The sequence below is a fragment of the Balaenoptera physalus genome (genome assembly GCF_965194825.1).
Source record: "Balaenoptera physalus genome assembly, chromosome: 12".
NCBI lineage: Eukaryota > Metazoa > Chordata > Mammalia > Artiodactyla > Balaenopteridae > Balaenoptera > Balaenoptera physalus.
The window spans coordinates 45948476-45972546 of NC_138897.1; the positions used below are offsets into that span (position 1 = coordinate 45948476).

Consider the following 24071-nt stretch of genomic DNA (forward strand, 5'->3'; position numbering starts at 1 on the left):
TGTGCACCATAACTACTGAAGCCCGTGCACCACAGATGCTGGGGCCCATGCACCTGGAGCCCATGCTCTGAAACAGAGAGAGGCCACCACAGTGAGAAGCCCGTGCACCACAACGGAGAGTAGCCTCCACTTGCTGCAACTAGAGAAAGCCCGCACACAGCAACAGAGACCCAATGCAGCCAAAAATAAAATAAATTAATTAAAAAAATAAAAAAATAAAGTTAAGGTAGACTTGAGATAGAGAAGCAGGGAGTGGGAAGAGCTGGAATCTCAGGTGAAGACAATTTGGGAGAAGATATGAAGCAATTTTGGTGGCTGCAGGGCTCAGGGAATAGTGTTGAAGATACTGTTAGGTCTTGGGAGACAGGTTAAAGTTGGACTAAGTTAAGGCTTAGAACTAGACTAAGCAGATTGGATAAAGAAAAGGATGTAAAATGAGGGAAAGAGAAGAATGTAGAGATAGGAATTGATATTGTAGTGAGAGGAAGAGGAAGGAGAGTTACCTCACCTCTTGAGGTATCTCTGAACCTCAAGCTGTAGTGACATTAAAAATGGGAAGGAGAAGCTATATTTATAATCAAACAAACAAATAAATAGGCATATTTGATGTCTACCTTGTGCAAAGTTCTTGAACAGTGTTTCCCAAAAGATGGCTTAGGAATTCCTGTGGTTTCTTATATACCTTTCTTGAAGTTTCTTGTATTAATATTTAGAATATGACAGTATCTGCCTTCTGTTTCTTTTGTGAATTATCATAGTTAAGACAAGTGCTATGTCCAAATGTGCTGAATTAATTATGAGATTTCTGAAATTAATTTTTAACTATGTAATATATGAATATGTTCTTGTAAAAAATGAAAACAATTCAGACACAGCTTAAGGGCACCAATTCTTATCCTCTCTTATTTACATACTTATGAATTCTTATAAAATATATATTTTATAAAACAAACGTTATACTGTACTTTTTTTTTTGCAACTTAAAAAAAAAAAACCAATCCACCATTGGATTTATGAATCTTTTAAACTGCTGCATGTATTCGGTAAGATGAAGTATCACAATTGATTTAGCCATTTACTTGAAGAAAGTCCCAACTCTTCACTGTTACTGAGCTGGACCACACAACTAGCATTTGGCGCCTTGTGCAAACACGCTGGTGTTCAAAGGATTTTTAATTACCCCTTGGTAAAGATAGTTTCTCCCAGGAGGAGGGTCCTAAGCCTGGCAAACCCCGCCCCGCCTCCTGCCCAGACCCGGGGGCACGTCCCCCGACCGCCTCTCCAGCGCGCGTCTCTTCCCCGCCCCTTCCGCTCGGCCTCGGCTGAGCCTGTTCGGTGGGCGGGGCGTGGGTAGGTCGTGACGTCACTGCCGGCTGGACGCCATCTTGCTGGTTTGCGGCCGATCTTGGATGTGGCGGCAGCGGTGGTGAGGGCGTGGGGAAGGGTGGGGTGAGGGGGCGAGGCTCGGCGAGGGCGGCGAAACTCTCCTCCCCCTCAGCCCCACCGCGTGGGACGGCGTGAGCGCGGTATCGGAGGGATGTCCGCCTTCTCTGAGGCGGCGCTGGAGAAGAAGCTGTCGGAGTTGAGCAACTCGCAGCAGAGCGTGCAGACCCTGTCCCTGTGGCTCATCCACCACCGCAAACACTCGCGGCCCATCGTCACCGTGTGGGAGCGGGAGCTGCGGAAAGGTGAGTCGGCCGCGCCTCTCGGCCTCTCCCCGCCGCTCCCCGCCACCCGGCCAGTTCCCTGGCATCCCCGGGACCACCCCCCTCCTTGGGAGCCCCACTCCCCTAGCGACCCCAACTCCCGGCTGCCCCGCACCCCGCCTCCCCAGCGCCCCGGGCTCCCTGGCGTCGGTGGTCTGCGGGCCAGGAGGAGCGGCGTGTACTGCGCTTCCTGCAAAGTCGACGTTTAGTAGGTGTTGTTGAAGAAGGTATTGTATAAAGGATTAACATTTCTATTGGTTTAACGCGGAAACGGTAGCCAGGGGCTCTGCACTCCGCACCTAATTACAGTCAGAAATTTAGGCAGTCAGGTGTTTTCGTTGGGTACATTATAATGGAGGATAGAGAAGGGGAAAGATTGGTATGGGGAGATACTTCCATTATTTCTGTAACACATCAACTCAAACTTGTAAAATTAAGGGGAATCATAGTTTTAGAGCTGGGGAGTGTAAAATAAGATGCGTGATGCAATGGAAAGAACTCTGAATTTGTAGATTTTAGAGGAGATGGATTAGGGAGATTTCTTAATTTCTGGATTGCAAGTGCCTCACCTGAAAATGAGGGAATTAGATTAAGTTGATCCAAGGTCCTTTCTTGCTCTATGATTAGATGCCTCTAGGGCAGCGTCTTTATTTTACAAAGCATTCTATAGTGCTCCTGTAAATAAAGTTAACTTTTTTTCAGCTGTAGTCTGCTGTCACTAAAATATCTAGAAGAATCATTTCACGACTGCAGAGCAGATTTATCTGTAAGAACTGATTGTATGATGGTACGACTGAAAATTAAAATATTTCATTTGCTTAGTCTGAATTTGTACCTTAATTCTTATTTCATTGGATAAAGAGAATGGGCACTCTTAATTGTTGTTTCAGACATCCTGATGTACCTGATATGATGGTTATTTATTAATTGTTTTAACAAGCCGTTATTAATCAAGTAGATGCTTGTGTACTGATCCATATGAAAGCCACATGATGTATTAATATCAGAGCCAGAATGTGGCATTGGCTATATAGAATGGAGACATTCTGTATATTTTCTTGTGTATTTGCTTGTGGTTAATCCCTTAGAACAGTGGTCCCCAACCTTTTTGACACCAGAGACTGGTTTCATGGAAGACAGTTTTTTCACGGATGTGGGGGGGAGCGGGATGCTTTGGGGATGATTCAAGAGCATTACATTTATTGTGCACTTTATTTCTATTATTATTACGTTGTAATACATAATGAAATAATTGTGCAACTCACTATAATGCAGAATCAGTGGGAGCCCTGAGCTTGTTTTCCTGCAACTAGATGCTCCCATCTGGGGGTGATGGGAGACAGTGATACCCTAAGTGTGTTGCTTATGTCCAGTCTACTCCGTAAGATGCAGCTTAATTGTCGCTTGCCACTCACTGATAGGGTTTTGATATGAGTCTGCAAGCAATTGATTTATTATGGTCTCTGTGCAGTCAAACCTCTCTGCGAGTGGTACTCTGTATTTGCAGCCACTCCCCAGCACTAGCATCACTGCCTCAGCTCCACCTCAGATCATCAGGCATTAGGTTCTCATAAGGAGCATGCAACCTAGATCCCTAGCATGCGCAGTTCATAGTAGGGTTCATGCTCCAATGAGAATTTAATGCTGCTGCTGATCTGACAGGAGGTGGAGCTCAGGTGGTAATGCGAGTGACGGGGAGCGGCTGTAAATACAGATGAAGCTTCGCTCACTTGCCCACTGCTCACCTCCTGCTGTGCAGCCCAGTTCCTAACATGCCATGGACCAGTACCGGTCTGTGGCCCAGCAGTTGGGGACCCCTGCCTTAGAAGAAGTTGATGTAGAGCCCTGTTTTTCACTTCATATGTAAGTGTATGTGTATTGGCTCTCATGGAGGAATTCACCTGTGAGTGGCCGAAAAGGTTTGAGAAACACAGATATAAATGTCTGGCAAATAGCTGTGAACTTTGAGAAGGCAGAAATTGTCTTTGCTTTTCTACCTTACTAGATATGAAAATCAGCAACAGTTTATATTTGGGGGTGGGGTGGGGAGGGGAGAAAGAGCATAAGGATTGGTACCCAGATTGTTCTTAAGAACTACCACAAATCAGTAGGAAAATGGCCATACTGTTAAAGGCATTTTACATAAGCGGAAACACCTGAAAGGCCAATAAATGATACTCAATCTTACTAATCAAGAAAAAATAAATCAATGAAGTACCACTTTAGACCCTTTGGTTTGCAAAATTAAAATTATGATAGGAAATGCCCTGGCAGTCCGGTGGTTAGGACCCGGCGTTTTCACTGCCTGGGGCCCCAGTTTGATTTCTGGTTGGAGAAGTAAGATCCCGTGGGGTACAGCCAAAAAAAAAAAAAAGAAAAAAAGGTGTGACAGTACCAAGGATTGGTGAGGGTGACAGGAAACAACTCTCTTACACTGCTGATTGTAGTGTAAAAAAGGAGATGAACTTAGCAACCTCTAATGAAGTTGAAGGTATATGTCCTTTGGCCTACCAGTTCCATGAATATATCCTGGAAACTCAAGAAATTATGTTTATTGTAGCCTCTTAATAAGAAAATTAGATAAACACTTTAAACATCTCATTAGTTAGAGTATGGACAAATATATTTTGTCTTTCATACAGTATAATATAATACTGTCCAACAGTTTTTGTGAATGACTAGAGCTGCATGAAACAACATGACATGAATGTTGGGCTAAGAAAGCAAGGTGCAGACCAATATGCTATATAGTGAAAGTTTGAAAACATGCAAAACAATACTCTATATTGTTTACAGATATCTGTAGCTAGAACATGCATAGAAATGATTAACACGATAGTCCAAGATAGTGGCTACCATAAGGAAGAGAGGGAATGAAAATGGATCTGTGTTAACTTATAGTACATATATATGAAACATTTTTTGAAACAAATGGAAAATGATAAGATGTTCTATTAGCTGAGTTGGGGGATGCTTTCATATGTTTAAACGTTTCATAAATAGAAAGAATTAAAGGCATATAAACAGCTGCTTGAGGAGGAGAGTAGTGTTGGGTGATGATGGTGATGATAGAAATGGTGGTAATAGTGGAGGTGATGATCATGCTTCTACTGCTGCTGCTGCTGCAGTTCTCAGTGTGGTGTGGGCTTTTCTGCCAAGGGTTTCCTTTCCTTGACACATGATTGTGCCTTTGTAGGGTGTAGCCGTTATGTCTTCCCCATTCTCTGCAGTTTTGCTCATCAACTTTAGGATCCTCTGTTTCCTTTAGCATAATGATGATGACAGTAATTTACTGAGTACAAGGCATTGTTTTAGACACCTTACTGTGATATCTTGACTCCTCACATTATCTCTGCAAAGTAAGTATTTTTGAAAGGAATTGATCAAATTTGAAATGTCAAGAAATAAACTAAGGAAAATTAGTTGAACATTTTGTATTAAGCTAGGCATTCTTTAGTTTCTTGAAGTATTTAAAGAAGACAAAAATGTGACATTGGTAGGAAAAGTTACTGCTCAAAATATGAGAATGAGTAGGTAAAATGATACATCAGTTATGGTAATCATGCAGTTGTGAAGATTTCCCCTTTGTCTACTCTTCTTATTTTTGTCTCCTTTAAAGAAAGATAATTTCTTTTTGGAGGGATATACCCCATGGCCCTTATGAAGACCAAAGTAGCTATAATTTCCCTGATAAATGCAATAGAGTGTAACCAAAAACATAAGTGACCATTTTGTTGTTTTGTAACAGCTCTATTGAGTTATAATTAAGATACCATACAATTCACCCATTTGGTTTTTAGTATATCATATAGTTGTAAAACCATCACCACAATAAATTTTAGAACATTTTCATAACCCATGCCTTTTAGCCATCATTCCCGCTTCCCCACCTCTAGGCAACCACTAATTTACTTTGTTTCTATAGATTTGCCTTAAATGGAATCATATGATATATAGTCTTTTGTGACTAGGCTTCCTTTGGTTAGGATAATGTCCTCTAGGCTCATTCTTGTTGTAGCATGTATTTAGTACTTCATCCCTTTTTATGGCCAAATAATAATCCATTGTATGCATTTATCCATTCATCAGTTGATAGACATTTGGGTTGATTCCACTTTTTGGCTATTATGAGCAATACTGCTATGGACGTTTGTGTACAAGTTTTTGTGTGGATGTGTTTTAATTTTTCTTGGATATATACCTAGGAATAGAATTGCTAGGTCATATATGAACTCTACATTGAACGTTTTGGGGAGTTGCCAGACTGTTTTCCATAGTGACTGCATCATTATACATTCCTGCCTGCAGTGTATGGGGTCCAATTTCTCCACATCTTTAACAACACTTATTATTATCATCTGTCTTTTTGATTATAGCCACCCTGTTGGGTGTAAAGTGTCTTGTGGTTTTGATTTGTGTTTCCCTGATGACTAATGATGTTGAGCATATTTTCATGTGCTTATTGGCCATTTGTATGTCATCTTTGGAGAACTGTCTATTCAGATCCTTGCCCATTTTAAAATTGCATTGTCTTTTTTTTTTAATTTTAGAATTTTTTTTTTATACAACAGGTTCTTATTAGTTGTCTTTTATTATTAAGTGTTCTTTATGTATTTTATTTTATTTTTTAAATTTATTTTTATTTTTATTTTTTAAAATTTATTTTTACATCTTTATTGAAGTATAATTGCTTTACAATGGTGTGTTAGTTTCTGCTTTATAACAAAGTGAATCAGCTATACATATATCTTTATGTATTTTACATACAAGTCTGTTATCAGATCCATGACTTGCAAATATTTTCTCCCATTCATTGGGTTGTCTTTTCACTTTCTTATTACTGTCTTTTGAAGGTGATTGTTTTAAACTCTGAACTTCTCAGTAGTGGGCTAAATTATAAATTAGACCACTAATTAAATTATATGTTGCATTAATTGCTGTAGAAATATCATCCATGAATGTACCAGAATTTACGAAACAACACTGACAGGCTCTTTCCTACATGCAAACACTAGGCTCTTGCCTACATGCAAGTACAAGAACAACAGATCTCTGCAAGAGTTGTAGAAAGAGAATAGGTAGGAGGAAGTTCTTTGCAGTTGATTAGAGTTGCTGCTTTCAGTAGTCTAGTTGATTGAGTCCTTTACACTTGCCTCTTGTATGTTATTCATATTTGAGTCTTAACAAAATCATAATTGCCTCAGCCCTTTAGAGTATGTTAATTCACCCTGTATTTATTATCTTACATATGTCTAGCATTGGATATATTCCAGTAATAAAACAACGTTTTTTTTTGTTTTGTTTTGTTTTGGCCATGCCGCGTGGCTTGCGGGATCTTAGTTCCCTGACCAGGGATTGAACCCGGGCCACAGCAGTGAAAGTGCCGGGTCCTAACCACTGGACCGGCAGGGATATATTTATATGTCAAATATATTTCAATTAAAAAAATAAATAAAAAGAAAGAAAGTTGGTCCCTGCCCTCATAGAATTTGTAGTCTCATGGGGAGGGCAAACAATGAACAAGAAAATTGTAAATATAAATTTTGTATTAAGTGCATTTAAGGGAGGAGAACCTTAAGTAGTTAGATGGTGAGGGAAATGATCTCTGTAAGGTGACCTTCAATTAAAGACCTCTGTGAACCAGCTATTCCGTAAGTGGGGAGGAGGTATTCAGCTACTGGGGTATGTGAAGATGCTGAGGCAAGAAATAGCTTGGAATGCAAAGAGCCAAACCTGGGAATGTTCAGCCCTTGAGTGCTTGTTACGGTTTTTCTCCAACTGGCAACAATTAAACTGCCTAAAGTTTAGATTGTCCTTCTATTTGTAATCACTTGTTAAAATCAGTACTTTGTTATCAATAAACTGTATTAGACATCTTTCAGGGAACTAATTATCACTTTATATTGTATTATGGACTGGGGGGTTATGTGTTGGTTATGAAGTAGATAGTGGGTTCCTATAGGTGGTTGTTTTCCTTTTCCAAGTTTTAGCCTGCATAATCTCAACATATTGCCTTTGATAAAGGTTCTTAAATATGTCGAATTAACATTTATATTCATGAATATGGCTTTAGGTTTGTAACTGGTGCTAAAAAAGTACCGTATATTCTTAGATGCTCTATTTGGTTTTAGAAAAATACAAAAGGTTAAAGAACATTTTTCATCTGCTTTAAAAACATGTAGTCATATAATCCTTAAAACGAAGAGATTCTGTTTTTGAATTGACAATTCAATGGCTTTTATATTGTCTAATACTGTTATTTTGGACAATACTATTATACTTTTTTGTAGCTAGAATTAAACAAGTAAGTTAGACAGTGTTTATATTTTGTTAGTTACACTAAGAATTTGTTTTTCTCAAATCTGTATGACTTTTATGCACCCCAGTGTAGTCATCATCCAGCTGTAACAGTTATATTCTTTGTTAACAACTTTAAAAAAGTTAATTTCTTAAAATATCATCAAATATCCAGCTAGTATTTGTTTCATTGATTGTCTCACTTTTTTTTTTTTTTTAGCCAGTTATTTGAATCAGGATGCAAGTAAAGTTTCTTCATTGCATTTGATTATTATATTTAAGTTCCTTTACGTCTATGGATTCCCTCTTTTATTTTAAATTTATTCCTTGAAAAAATCACATTGGTTGTTCCATAGATATTCTCAGGATCTAGACCAGGGATTATCGACTGTATGATTAAAGGATCCCTTTATTTTTGTAAAAATTATTAAAGGCCCCAGATCTTTCATTTATGTGGTTTATATTTATTGGGAGTTATATTAGAAAGTGAAACATAGAAAAATATTTATTTAATAACTATTATTTTAAAACTGTGGTACTAAATTGATTTTATGTTAACATAAAATGACGTTTTTAATGAAAAATAACTTAAAAATATTAGAGAAAGGAGTGATTGCTTTACATTTTTGCAAATCTTTATGCCTGTCTTAATTAAAGACAGCTGAATTCTCACGTCAGGTTTTGCATTCAGTCTTCTTGTGATGTATATCACATAACCTGAGGAATATACTAACTACACAGGTGAGAGGATGAGAGCGAAAAAGACAAATAATGTCTTAGTATTATTGTGAAAATAGTTCTGAGTTCATGGACTCCATGAAAGGGTTCTGAGGACCCACCAACAATTCACAAACCAGATACTAAGAGCTAGACCATTTCCTATTATTGGTAGTTAGGTCAAGAGGCTAGCACACATTGCTTTGCCTTAAGCAGACATAGTCCTTCCAAAATGTTAATTCCTACTCAGTGTGAACTTAAACCAAATTTATGAAATTTCCCTTTGGGTTATAATATAATTTTCTTTAGGTTCTCTTTCCTATAACGTACAGCTTTTAAAAAAATCGATGATTTGCTGTTGTTTTTACGGCTCCAAAATTTAAGCAAATTATCCTTAAATTTCCAATAAAAATAAAGGTGTGCACCTACATTAAACAAACATAATTATAGTTCATAATTTTACAAGTGTATTTTTGAATAAAATGAAATTTTCATTTGATATGTAAAAGTTTCTCCTGTTGGTTTCCTTTACTCAGCAAATACCTATTGAGCTCCTGCTCTGTTGCTAGACAAGGATGATTCAGTGGATAAGGGAGACAGCTTACACATCAGTCAGGGCAACAGACTCTGCTAAATTAGTAACTTCATAGTGATACAAAAGAGAAATATCAATATAATTGGGAAACTAGCTCAGTTTAGGCAATCAGGAAAGGCTTCTTTGATTTGAGATTTGAAGTAAAGAATTTACTAGGAGCTGTACAAAGTATGTAGACATAGTTTTTACTGTTGCTTTAATCGTTTGAATGTGGTTTTATGTCAAACAAAGATTATTTGACATTTTAAATGTAACATTTCAGTTCACAACTCCTTTTTGGAACTAGACAGGATCATAAAGTAAATATTTTAGGTAGACTTTTAATGTTTTATGTCTGCAAAGAACTTTAAGTGATTTAAGATTTTTAAAATCCTTTTGTTTGTAAAAATGTATGAAGAGGATTATAATAATGAATTATTTATGTAGTCACCTTGCAGTCATCTAGGTTATTTGGTCATTTTTGGTTCTCTAGCTTAACTCTTGGCTTTTATCAGGTACCTGTTAGTCTGTTCTTCTTTTTATAGCTTTTCCTTAGTCCCTTTTATATCTATAATAACTGAGAAACTAAGAAAAAAATTACCATTCTATATACTTTCCAGGTGTGTTTTTAAAAATACAGTATATTTTAGTAGGTAATAACATGCATGTAATACGAAATTGAAAAGTCACAAAGGCTCTTTTCCACTCTTCCCCCCCCCACCCATTTTCCTTACCCAGAATCAACCTGTTAAGTTTATTCTTCCAGAATTTTCTATGCATATATAGTCATCTACATATGTTACAATTTCTTTCTCTCTTTCATGTTTAGACAAATGGTTGGATATTATATAGATTTCTCTGTGCTTTTGCTTTATTTTTCTTTTTAATATATCTTTCAGATTATGATGTATTTATATATATTATGTTGCCTCAATTAAAAAAATGACTGCACTGTATTCCATTTTATGGATGCACCAAAATTTATATAACTGTTACTCTATTGATGAACATTTAGGATGTGTCAGTTTATCTTACAGTTTATAAATACTCATTTATGTTACTAAATATTCTTGTTATTTTCTTAACGGTTTCAGCTGATAGAAGTGGTAGGCATTGGTTTATCACACCATTTTTTTTTAAGTTCTTTTTACCTCCACCCATTTGAAATGCCTCCTTTAACATACACTCAGTTTTCATATGTGTTTGGCATATTTGTAGACTGTCATTCTGCTCCATTCATCGGTCTACTCATGTATCACTGTCACACTCTTTATTATGTTTTCACATCTAGTAGGACATCCCGCTCCAACCCCCCGCCGGCCTGCAAATTGCTCTTCTTTTTTTTTTTTTTTTCAGAGTTTTCTTGTGTCTTCTTGTTTTGTTTTTCCATATAAACACTAGAATCAACTTGCCATTTGCAAGAAAAAAATTATTTTGGTATTTTATTAGCTCAAAGAGAATTCACATCTTTTTTTTTTTTTTTTCCTTTCTGCATGGCATGTGGGATCTTAGTTCCCTGACCAGGGATTGAACCTGTGCCCCCTGCAGTGGAAGCTCAGAGTCTTAACCACTGGACTGCCAGGAAATTCCTGAGAATTTACATCTTTATGATGGCTAATCTTCTTAGGCTGAGAACCGTGCAGTCTTATTCTAAATGTATTTGTTGTAATTGTTTAAGTAAGTGGTTCTCAAACTTGTTCAGGTATTAGTTCATGATGCCTTGTAAAGCCCTGTGAAGACCATCACGAAATGCACATTTAAGTTTACAATAACTGTATAACTTTGCACTAAATGTATCTCATTTAATTCTAGTACAGGCTAATAGAAGAAAGTGTCAGAGGATTGTCATGTTATGCAAAAGCACTTAAAACTGAAAACATTTATATTAAGTTTTTGTTTGTTTTTGGTTTTTTTGTAAATTGGGAAAATGGTTTGCATTGGTTGATCTTTGTGATGATGTTTTGGTCCAGTTCAAGGAATATTCTTCTTCAAGAGCATGGTTTAAAAACCTTATCTATTTATGAATGGATGAAGAAGATGTGGTACATATATGCAATGGAATACTACTCAGCCATAAAAAAGAATGAAATAATTCCATTTGCAGCAACATGGATGGACTTAGAGATTGTCATACTAAGTGAAGTAAGTCAGAAAGAGAATGACAAATGCCATATGATATCACTTGTATGTGGAATCTAAAACATAACACAAATGAACCTATCTATGAAACAGAAACAGACTCACAGACCTAGAGAATAGACTTGTGGTTGCTAAGGGAGGCGGGGGAGGGATGGACTGGGAGTTTAGGGTTAGTAGATGCAAACTACTATATATGGAATGGATAAACAACAAGGTCTTACTGTATGGCACAGGGAACTATATTCACTATCCTGTGATAAACCATAATGGAAAAGAATATAAAAAAGAATGTATATATATGTATAACTGAATCATCTTGCTGTATAGCAAAAATTAACACAACATTGCAAATCAACTACACGACAATTAAAAAAAATCCTTGTCTATTTAATTCAACATGCTGTTTTCATCTCTTTAGTATTGGAATAAATCATAATGTGTACTGTATTCTATTTTATAGATTATTCTTTTAAACAAGGAGGTTTGGGTAGTTAAGGACCATATTTTTCCTGAACTACTAAAAAATTCAGTTTTCTTAGTAGAAAATCATGAGTTATCTTGAACAGCACTTGTGATGGTTAATTTTATGTGTCAAATTGACTGGGCCACAGGTGGCTTTAGATATTTGGTCAAACAGTATTTTAGGTATGTCTGTGAAGATGTTTCTGGCTGAGATAAAACATTTGAATCTGTAGAGTGAATAAAGCAAATTGGCCTTCTTAATGTTGATGGGCCTCTTTCAGTCAGTTGAAGGCTGGAATGGAACAAAAAGGCTGACGCTTCTGTGAGTAAGAGGGAAACTTGTCCTGCCTGACTGCCTTCTTTTCTGCCTTTGGACTTAAAGTGAAACATGGGCTCTTCCTGGATCTTGAGGCTGCTTTCTGACAAGTGCTATGCCATCAGCTCTCCTGGGTCTCCAGTTTGCTGACTGCAGATCTTGGGACTTGACAGCCTCTATAATCACATGAACCAGTTCCTTATAATATCTTTCTGTGTATGCACACACACTTTACTAGTTCTGTTTCTCTGGAAAACCCTGAGTAATGTAGTACATAATCCAGATTTACAACAGTTTAATTAGTAAATCAACTAATAATGTGGATTTAATCCAAGTTATTGTTTTAGAATTTTAAAAATGCAGTTGATGTGCTATAACTAGCACATAGAAAACGCTTAATGATTAAGAATAATTTCACTTTATATATTTATTTTATTTTATTTTTAAAATTTTTTTAAATTTATTTTTATTTATTTTTTTGGCTGTGTTGGGTCTTTGTTGCTGTGTGCGGGCTTTCTCTAGTTGTGGCGAGTGGGGGCTACTCTTCGTTGCAGTGCACAGGCTTCTTGTTTCAGTGGCTTCTCTTGTTGTGGAGCACGGGCTCTAGGCGCGTGGGCTTCAGTAGTTGTGGCTCACAGGCTCTAGAGCGCAGGCTCAGTAGTTGTGGCGCATGGGCTTGGTTGCTCCACAGCATGTGGGATCTTCCCGGATCAGAGATTGAACCCGTGTCCCCTGCATTGGCAGGTGGATTCTTAACCACTGCGCCACCAGGGAAGTCCCACTTTATATATTTGTAATTGACACTTTAGGTGTAATTTTTGCTTTCTTCCATCAATATGCTGATGATTCAATATTCTTTTTTTTTTTTTAGCAGTCTCAATGTCACTGTATTTCTTGAGCACCTCAGACTCAGCACATACAACGCAACACTTAATCATCTTTCCCCACTCTTGTCCCACTTCCCTGTTACTCTTCCTGTATTTCCTATTTGAGTGAAAGGGATTACTGTCTACCAGTTGCCTAATTTCAGAAATTCAGGATTATCTTGACCCCTCTCTTCATACATGCCTCACCTGCAGCTTTTTTATTGCTATTTTAGCAGTATTCTGTTTGTCTCTGCTATCCCATCCCATTGCCCAGCTCCTCATCTTTTACTAGCACTCTTGCAGTAATCCTACTCCTAGGTATATATTCAGAAGAATTGAAAGTAGGTATTCAAACAAATACTATACAAGAATGCTCGTAGCAGTGTTATTCACAGTACTCAAAAGGTGGAAACAACCTGAACGTCCATTAGTGGATGAATAGATTTATGTGGTATATCCATGCAATGGAATATTATTCAGCCGTAGAAAGGAATGAAATACTGATTCATGGTACAATGTGGATGAACCTAAAAAACATGAAGTGAGGACTTACCTGGTGGTCCAGTGGTTAAGAATCCTCCTGCCAGTGCAGGGGACATAGGTTCGATCCCTGCTCCAGGAAGATCCCACGTGCTGCGGGGCAATTAAGCCAGTGCGCCACAACTACTGAGCCCATGCTCTAGAGCCCATGAGCTGCAACTACTGAGCCCACGTGCCACAACTACTGAAGCCTGCATGCCTAGAGCCCGTGCTCCACAACAAGAGAAGCCACTGCAATGAGGAGCCCGAGCACCACAATGAAGAGTAGCCCCCGCTCGCTGCAACTAGAGAAAGCCCTCACACAGCAACGAAGGCCCAACAGCCGCGTAAAGAAAAAGAAAAAATGAAGAGAAAGAAGCCAGACACAAAAGGTCACATATTGTAGGATTTCATTTTATATGAAATATCTGTTGGATACCAATAGAATAGATGAATCCACAAAGAGAGAAAGTCATTGCCAGAGACTGGGTGGAGAAGAGTAATGGGAAATGAATGACTGTTTAATGGGTATGGAGTTGTCTTTGGGGGTGACAAAAGTGTTTTGGAAATAGATGTAGGTGATAGTTGCACAGCCATATAGTAAATTCTCCTGGATTATACACTTTAACATGGTTAATTTAATGTAATGTGAACTTTCTCTCAATTAAAAAAAAGATGATATAGGGAATTACCCAGCGGTCCAGTGGTTAAGACTCCAGGCTTTCGTTGCCAAGGGCACAGGTTTGATCCCTCGTTGGGGAACTAAAATCCCACAAGCCTCACAGTGTGGCCAAAAAAATAAAAATAAAAAATATAAAAATTAAAAAAGGTGATATAAACACATTGCACTTTTATGTGTCTTTATATTGTTGTTGTCACAAACTACATTTTTTTGTTTTTTTTGTTTTTGGCTGTGCAGTGCACCATGTGCAGTATGCAGCATGCGGGGTCTTAGTTCCCTGACCAGGGATTGAACCCGCGCCCCCTGCATTGGGAGCGCGGAGTCTTAACCACTGGACCACCAGGGAAATCCCACAAACTACATCTTATATATGTTGTGTGCCCATCATCAGACTTACTATTATTTTATACATTTCTATTTTAATTCACATAGGAAACAAAAAGAGAAGTTACCAACCAAAAAATAAAGTAATACTGGCTTTTATATTTACTTATGTAGATACTTTACTGATGTTCGTTATTTCTTTATATGGCTTCTAGTTAAGATCTAGTGTCCTTTCATGTCAGTCTGAAAGGCTCTCTTTAGCAGTTCTTGTAGGAGACATCTACTACCAATAAAGTCCTTCAGGTTTTGTTTACCTTGAAATGTCTTAATTTCTTCTTCATTATTGAAAGGTAGTTTTGCCAGATTTAAAATTCTTGGTCGACATTCCCCACCTCACCCACACCCCCAGGGGTTTAAATATGGCATCTCATAGCCTTCTGGCCTCCACAGTTTGATGAGAAATTGTTAATTTTATTGAGGCTCCCTTGTGTTTACATGACAATGAGTCGCTAATTGCTGCTTTCAAAAATTCTTTGTCTTTGGACAGTTTGATTATAATGTTTCTCAGTGTGGGTCTCTGAGTTATTCCTACCTGGAGTTCATTGAGCTTCTTAGATTCGTAGATTCATGTCTTTTTTAAAATTTGGGGAGTTTTTGGACATTATTTCTCCAAATATTCTTTATGCGCCCTCTTCTCTTTCTCAGACTCCTATAATGTGTGTTTGTTGGCTTGGTGGTGTCCCACAGGCCCATTTTACTCTGTTCTCTTGCCTTTATTCTTTTTCTTTCTGGTCCCCAGACTCCATTTCAATGGTCTTATCTTCATATTTGCCAGTTCTCTTTATCCTTGACATTTTCTGTGGTGTCACCTCCATGTACTTTTTATTGCTATTATTATAGCATTTAACATATAGTATTTTAGTGGTTCTGTGTTGAGTTTCTTATTAGTGGAGGACTGAGCCTATTCCTTTGTTTCCTCAACGTAGCATACAGTAGATACACAGTAAGTATGTGTTGAGGAAGTTACTGAATGAATGTTGCAAAGTATATAGAATCTGAGACTTTTAGAGCTAGAAGGAGTATTGCAGAATGTTTTGCTGTTTTTTTTAAGAGTAGTGCCTGAATTAGGAACGTCTGACATCTTTTATTTATTTATTTATTTATTTATTTATTTATTTATGGCTGTGTTGGGTCTTCGTTTCTGTGCGAGGGCTTTCTCTAGTTGTGGCAAGCGGGGGCCACTCTTCATCGCGGTGCACATGCCTCTCACTATCGCGGCCTCTCTTGTCACGGAGCACAGGCTCCAGACGCGCAGGCTCAGTAATTATGGCTCACGGGCCCAGTTGCTCCGCGGCATGTGGGATCTTCCCAGACCAGGGCTCGAACCCGTGTCCCCTTCATTGGCAGGCAGACTCTCAACCACTGCGCCACCAGGGAAACCCTGACATCTTAAGGCAAATATTGAACTCCATTTATGAACATTTACCTCATTGAGAGAAAGACTTGAAAAATTTCCAGCTTTTTCAGTCTGTCATGTTGTTCTGCCCTTGCCATATTTATCCATCTTTAGAGAAGTGGTTCTTAAAGTGTGGTGACTGGATGCCCCTTGGTGGATCACCAAGACCCTTTTAAGAGGCATATGGAACAAGGTAAAAAATGTTTTCATATTACTACTAAGATGTTCTCTCTCCCCTGGCCCTTTTCACTGTGTTGGCATGTTCTGTGGTGGTGTAAAAGCAAAGGTAGGTGAAAACTGGTAGCGTCTAATCATTAGTCAAGGCAGAGACACCAGACTGTACCAGTAATCACTGTATTTTTCACACCACACGTTCACAGCTTAAAAAATATAATATCACTTACCTGACAGTGCTCATCAACGTAGCTCAGATTACTAATTTTGTTAACTCTTGACCCTTGAGTGCATGTGTCTCTGTGTGTGTGTGCACGTGCACTTTTTTCGTTGTGTAAAATATACATAACATAAAATTTAACGTTTTAACCTTTTTTTCTTTCTCTTTATTGTGGTAAAATATACATAATATAAATTTACCATTTTAACCATTTTTTAAGTGTACAGTTCAGTGCAGTTAAGTCCATTCACATTGTTTTGCAGCCGTCATCACCATCCACCACCAGAACTTTTTTCATTTTCCCAAACTGAAACTCCATTCCCATTAAACAGTAATTCCCTTTTCTCTCCCAGCACCTGGCAACCACCCATCTACTTCCTGTCAGTTTGAATTCAGCTACTCTAGTTGCCTCATTTAAGTGAAATCATACAGTTTATTCTTTTGTGACTGGCTTATTTAACTTAGCATAATATCTTCAAGGTTCATCCATGCTGTAGCATGTGTCAGAACTTCTTTCCTTTTAAAAGGCTCTTGTATGTATATACCACATTTTATTTATTTGTCTGTTGATGACACTAGGGTTGCTTCCACTTTTTGGCTATTGTGAATAATGCTGGTATGAACATGGTTGTACAAATATCTGTTTGAGTCCCTTCTTCTTTTGAGTATGTACCGAGAAGTGGAGTTGGTAAATCATATGGTAATTTGATGTTAATTTTTTTTAAAATAAATTTATTCTACTTATTTATTTCTGGCTGCATTGGATCTTTCGTTGCTGTGTGTGGGCTTTCTGTAGTTGCAGCGAGCGGGGGCTACTCTTCGTTGTGGTGCTCGGGCTCCTCATTGCGGTGGCTTCTCTTGTTGCGGAGCACGGGCTCTAGGTGCGTGGGCTTCAGTAGTTGCGACACATGGGCTCAGTAGTTGCGGCTCACGGGCTCTAGAATGCAGGCAGGCTCAGTAGTTGTGACACATGGGCTTAGTTGCTCTGCGGCATGTGGGATCTTCCTGGACCAGGGCTCGAACCCATGTCCCCTGCATAGGCGGGCAGATTCTTAACCACTGTGCCACCAGGAAAGCCCTCTATGTTTAATTTTTTGAGGAACAACTGTACTGTTTTCCATACTAGCTGTGCCATTTTACATTCCTACTTGCAGTGCACCAGGTTTCCAATTTCTGCACGTTTTCATCAGTGCCTGTTATTTTCTGTTTTTTTCTTTTTTGTTTTGAAAAAAGACATTCTAATCGGAATGGAGTGGTATCTGTGGTTTTAATTTGCGGTTCCATGATGACTAGTGATGACTATATATGCAAGAGTTTTTCACTAGGCTCGCTCTTCTATTTTATTGGCCTATATGTCTGTCCTTACGCCTATACTACACTATTCTGATTACGATAGTTTTCTAGTAAGTATTGAGATCAGGAAGTATGAGTCTTTCAATTTTAATTTTCTTTTTAAATATTGTTGTGGCTATTTGGGATCATTTGGGAATCTATATGAATTTTAAGATGGGTTTTTCGATTTCTACCAAAATGCCATTGGGAGTTTGATAGGGATTGCATTTAATTTGTAGGTTGCTTTGAGCAGTGTTATCTTAGCAATATTAAGTCTTCCAATCCATGAAAATGGGATGTATTTCAATTTATTTGTATCTTCTTTTATTTCTTATTATAGGTTTCAGTGTACAAATCTTACACTTCTTTGGTTAAACTTATTCCTAAGTATTTTATTCTTTTTGATATAATGGTAAGTAGAATTCTTAGTTTCTTTTTTGGATCATTCATTGTTAATCTATAGAAATGCAATTCATGTTTGAATGTTTTGTATTCTACAACTTTGCTGAATTCATTTATTAGCTCTAACAGATTTTTTGGACTCATTAGGGTTTTATACAAGTAACATCTGTGAACAGAGATAATTTTACCTCTTCTTTTCTAATTTGGATGTCTTATTTCTTTTTCTTACCTAACTGCTATGGCTGGAAGTTCCAATACTGTGTTGAATTAATGTGGTAAAAGTGAACATCCTTCTCTTTTTCCTGATCTTAGGGGAAAAGCTGTCAGTCTTTGACTATTGAGTATTGCATTAGAGGTGATTACATATCTTTTTAATAATCTGTGTGACAAAATGAGAAGTCTACATAAAGTACCGTATACTGAACATTCTGGAGGAAATACGCCTGTGTGATTGAGTTGTGAGCTAAACCAGATGCTTTTTTCACGGAGCACCATTTTATTTGAAAAAATGACAAGAGAAACTGTGATTATTCAGACACGGATATTTGGTAGATGTTTTCTCAAAAAAATGAATATAATGAACCTGTTTCATCAAGGAAGACAACTGACAGTATTTGTTGCCCATTATAAAATTCAAGTTTTCAAGCAAAAATTAGTTTTGAAAAACTCAAATGTGCTTTCATGAGCCTGACAACTTTCCAATGCTTTTAAACACTTTTCCAGTGAAATCAATAGTGATACTTACAAATGTGATTTTTTTATATTGCCTAATAAAATGTTTCAGCAGTTGGAATGTTTGTGTAACTCAGCAAATCAGTAATTTTCAAAAGACTAATGCATGATGTTACAAAATTATACAGGAGTCAAAGATCCATTCAAAGAACCTGGTAGCTTAAAGTATTTTAATGTAAGAGAGTTTTAGCAGTTCATTGATATGTTTTCAGATTCCATAGTACAATTTAGAATCTTTTTAAAAACTACAACTTGTTGGATTTTGGTGTAGTTTCAAAGAATATCCATAATTATCTGTAAAGACTGTTAAAACACTTTTCTCTTACCAAGTTTATATTTGGGTGTGGTCTGCTCTTTTTTTACATTACTTTTATTAAAACAGTATACTGTGGTATGTTTAATAGGGAAGCAGATATGAGAATCCAGCTGTATTCTGTTGAACTGGAGATTTGCAAAAACATAAAACAGTATGGCTCCTCTCACTTAAAATTTTTTTGGTGGAAATATATTTTTTAAACAAATGTTATTTATGTTAACATATTTTAAAAATTGTTTTTAAATGAACTAGTGCATGTCTTAAGAATTCCTCTGTTTTAATTTTTAATAAGGTAAGTATTGGTGGATAAGCAAAAGTTTTTTTGGGTTCTCAAGAATTTGTAAGAGTATGAAGGGGTCCTGAAACCAGAAAGTTTGAGAGCTGTTCTCAGATTAACAGAGACCATGGGTACTTTGCATTAATTTTCTTTTAGTCCATCTCTGTCTTGCCTAGGTTAATGTAGTAATTGTTTTCATTTTTAAAGCTTTAGCTTTCAGATTCTTTTGGAGCTAAGTCACTGAAATTGATATTAATGTTTATAAATAAATATGTAGAGTGAACACTGGATTTTGTTTCAACCACCCTCTTCTGGGAGTGCTTTTGTAGTGATTTTTTAGCTTCAAAACTAGAGGACGTAACATGAAATTTTTAAAAATACTGTTTAGTTTTCTATAACTACAGATTCACATTCAGTTGTAAGAAATAATACAGAGAGGTCCTGTTTACCCATTTCCAGCTTCCCCCAATGATAGCATCATGGAAAACTAGTTTAAAATAAAATCTCTATAATTATAGATTTTGCAAAACATCATAACTGAGATATTGACGTTGATATAGTCAAAATATGGAATATTTCTATCACCACAAAGAACCCTCATGTTGCCTTTTAATAGCCACATCCACCTCAATCCCGGCACACCCCTATTTAACCCCAGTTGATTGAATTTTTCTTTTATGTGTTATACTTTTAGTGTCAAGTTTAAGAACTCTGCTTAGCCCTGGATTCCAAAGATTTTTTTCCCTGTGTTTTGTTCTAAAATACTTATAGTTTTGCATTTAAGTCCATGATCCATTTTGAGTTAATTTTTAAATAAGGTGTGAAATTTAGGTCAAGGTTCAAATGCTCCAGCACCATTTGTTGAAAAGGCAGGCTGTCTTTCCTTTATTGAATTGCTTTGCTCCTTTGTCAAAATTGACTTGAGGGGGTGTGCTCAGAGCAGGGGGTCTGAAGAAATGGCTCGTCTGTTTACAACACACCCGACAGGAATCAGGGTTCATTGTGACAAGGGGCACAAAACTTGTGGCCTTCCTATGAACATATACCCAACACGTATCCCCCATTCACCTCCACGTGGCTGCTGGGCAGGACCGGTGGGACGGGGCTCAGTACTGGAAAGAAAGCTACAGTATTTAGTGGGGGTGTTTGTTTGCCACCTGGAGCCTGTCCGGTCCACGTGTGGCTGGACCATGAGTGGTGTTACAGGCATAAAGGCTTTGAACCCCTCTCTTCAAGGAAAAAAGAAAAATAGATTCCGTCTATATGCCATTCTGGAAAAGGCAAAACAATGGAGACAATAAAAAGATCAGTGGTTGCCAGGAGTTTGGGGGGGAGGGGAGATGAACACATAGAATACAGAAGTTTTTATGAGCGGTGAAAATACTTTGTATGACATTATAATGATTTTATGTCGTCATACTTTTGTCCAAACCCATAGAACGTGCAACACTATTCACTTCATAAAGCGAACCCTAAGATGAACTAGGGATTTTGGTGATTATGATGTGTCAGTGCAGTTCAGCCTTAGTTAAAAAAAAAAAAGTCTTAAAAAGAATTAACACTCAGGGTAGACGTTATTGGCAAAACCTTTGTTTCACTTTTATATATGTATACACATTATATATGTGTGTGTGTTTGTTGGACTGTGATGTAAAATGTGATTTTTAGAATAAAGAAGTTTGCAGGTTACTGTAGTTATACTGGCAAATAAAAGCACAAATTAATCTAAAAAGAAAAAAAAAATTGACTTGAGCGTATTTGTGTGAGTCTGTTTCTGGGTTCTCTGTCCTGTTCCATTGATCCATGTGTGTCTCCCTCCACCAATGCCACAGGTAATCTTTTTTTTTTTTTTTTTTTGAAAACCCAGATTTATAGAATTGCCATTACATGATGCTATCTTTTATTTATTTATTTATTTATTTATTTATTTTTGGCTGTGTTGGGTCTTCGTTTCTGTGCGAGGGCTTTCTCTAGTTGCGGCAGGTGGGGGCCACTCTTCACCGCGGTGCGCGGGCCTCTCACTATCGCGGCCTCTCTTGTTGCGGAGCACAGGCTCCAGACACGCAGGCTCAGCAATTGTGGCTCACGGGCCCAGTTGCTCCGTGGCACGTGGGATCCTCCCAGACCAGGGCTCGAACCCGTGTCCCCTGCATTAGCAGGCAGATTCTCAACCACAGCGCCACCAGGGAAGCCCGCCACAGGTAATCTTGATAGCTATATGGTAAGTCTTGAAATTGGGTAGATTGATTCCTTCCACTGTATTCCTTTGCAGAATTGTTTTGGCTACTCTGGTTCTTTTGCCTTTGTCTGTAGACTTTAGAATAATCTGGTCTATATCAATAAAAATTATTTTGCTGGGATTTTGATAAGAGTTGCATTAATCCTGCATATCAGTTTAGGGAAAATTGACCTCTTTATTATGTAACATCTTCTAATCCATGAACATGGTATATTTCTCCATTTATTTAGATCTTCTTTGACTGTTTTTTATCAGTATTACGTAGCTTTCAGCATACAAGTCCTGTACGTGTTTTGTTTTATTTACACTGAAGTATTTCAGTTATTTTGAGCAATTTAAAGGGGTATTGTATTTTTAATTTTATTTTTCTCATATTTATTCCTAATATATTGAAATACAACTGATACAATAGCCAAGACATGGAAACAACCTGAGTGTCTATCGAGAGATGAATGGATAAAGAAGTTGTGAGATATATACATATACATACACACACACACACACACACACACACAGAGCAGAATATCATTCAGCCTTAAAGAAGTGAGGAAATGCTGCCATTTTTAACAATGTGGATGGGCCTTGAGGACGTAATGCTATGTGAAATAAATCAGAGAAGGAAATACTGTACGATCTCACTTATATGTTGAATCTTTAAAAAAAAAAGCCACAAACCCAAACTCAGAAAAAGAAAACAGATTTGTGGTTGCCAGAGGTCGAGGTGTAGGAGGGGGAATTGGAAGAAGGTGGTCAAAAGGTACAAACTAACAGTTCGAAGATAAGTAGTAGGGATGTAATGTACAACATGATGACTATAATTAACACTGTTGTATGATATGTATGACAGTGTTAAGAAAATAAAGCCTAAGAGGTCTCATCACAAGGAGAAGAAAATTTTTTTATCTTTTTGTTTTTGCATCTATACGAGATGATAGTTAACTTACTGTGGTAATCAGTTCACAGTATATGTAAACCAAACCATTATGCTGTACATCTTAAACTGATATAGTGCTGTGTGTCAATTATATCTCAAAAAACTTGGGTGGGGGAAGCAGCTTTTTCTTTATTTTTATGTGTCAATTTTATTTTATTTTATTTTTTACTTTTATTATTTCCTCATGCTTCCTTGTGTTTATTTTGTTCTTCTTATTCTAGGTTTTTGAGGTGGGAGCTTAGATTATTGATTTTAGACTTGTTCATCTTTTCTAGTGTGTGCATTTAGTGCTGCAAGTTTCTTTCAGCACTGCTTCAGCTTTATCCCACAAATTTTGTATTTTCAACATATTTGCATATGCTAGTTGAAGCATTTTTATGATGGCTGCCTTAAAATCTTTGTCAATAATTCTCAAATCTCTGTCATCTTAGTGTTGGCATCTATTGACTGACTTTTTTCGTTCAGTTTGAGAGACTCCTGGTACTTGGTATGATGGAAATTTTGCTTGATCCATAGATTTTTTTGTATTATATTATAAGACTCTGGACCTTACTTAATCCTGTTTTAGCTGGGTTTCTCTGACACTACCCCATCAGGGGAAGGAGATGTTCTTTGTTACTGTTGGGTGTGAGTGGGAGTTCTGGCTCCCCATGAGACTTCCACTGAGACCACAGAGTTGCTGGGCCACGGTGGAGGTGCTGACTTTCCACTAGGCCTTCTGTGACACCACCCCAGTGAGGAGTGCCTCCTTACTGCTGGGTGGGGTAGAAGCCCAGGCTCCCTCCTTTGCCTTCTCTGACACTACTCTGGAGAAGTGTTGGGCTTCCACATTACAGCCTTTGCTGGTGTGGATGTGAGTGGGGTCACAGATTTTTCTTTTTTCTCTTTTCCTTTCTGCGGTGTGTTTGGTTGGAGTAGATAGGGTATTTTCTAAAAGTTTTCTGTCTTGCTAGGCTGCCCTTTTCCTGCTCCTTTGACGAGAGTGAGAAGGCTTTTGTTGGAACTTTTTATATCTGCACCTGTTAGGATTTCTGGGTTGCTGGCCTCTTCAACTTTGAATCTGAGATATATGAGGCAAAATGAAAACTCTGGGAACTCACCTCGTGTTGAACTCCCAAGGTCCCTAGCCAGTCTGCTGCCTTTTCTTTTCCTATGTTTGGTTTATTTATAATGTCTAGGATTTGTCGTTGTGCTTTGCAGGAGGAATAGGGAAAAGTATGTCTGCTCTATCTTCTCAGAAGCAGAAGTCCTCTACAAATTGGGCTTTATATTGGAATTGGTACACATCATTTGGAACTCTGAGACTAGTGTTTTCTACCAGTATTTTCTTGTCTTTGATATTATAGGATATTTTCAGGTTTGCCTGTTGTGTTAGTATTTTAACAAG

At 37.6% G+C, this 24071-nt stretch overlaps 1 protein-coding gene across 2 annotated transcripts in view; it reads left to right on the forward strand.

Annotated features, from left to right (window-relative positions):
- Positions 1 to 1363: 1363 nt before the first annotated feature.
- Positions 1364 to 24071, forward strand: part of RPRD1A (regulation of nuclear pre-mRNA domain containing 1A) — a 72615-nt gene continuing 49907 nt past the window's right edge. Inside the window, exon 1 of one of the 2 annotated variants that reach the window (XM_082416216.1) lies at positions 1364 to 1688. In XM_082416216.1, coding sequence (XP_082272342.1) covers positions 1538 to 1688 — 151 coding nt within the window. In that variant the 5' untranslated portion in view covers positions 1364 to 1537. The remainder of the gene's footprint in view (positions 1689 to 24071) is intronic. The other variant, XM_082416215.1, reaches the window with a different exon arrangement.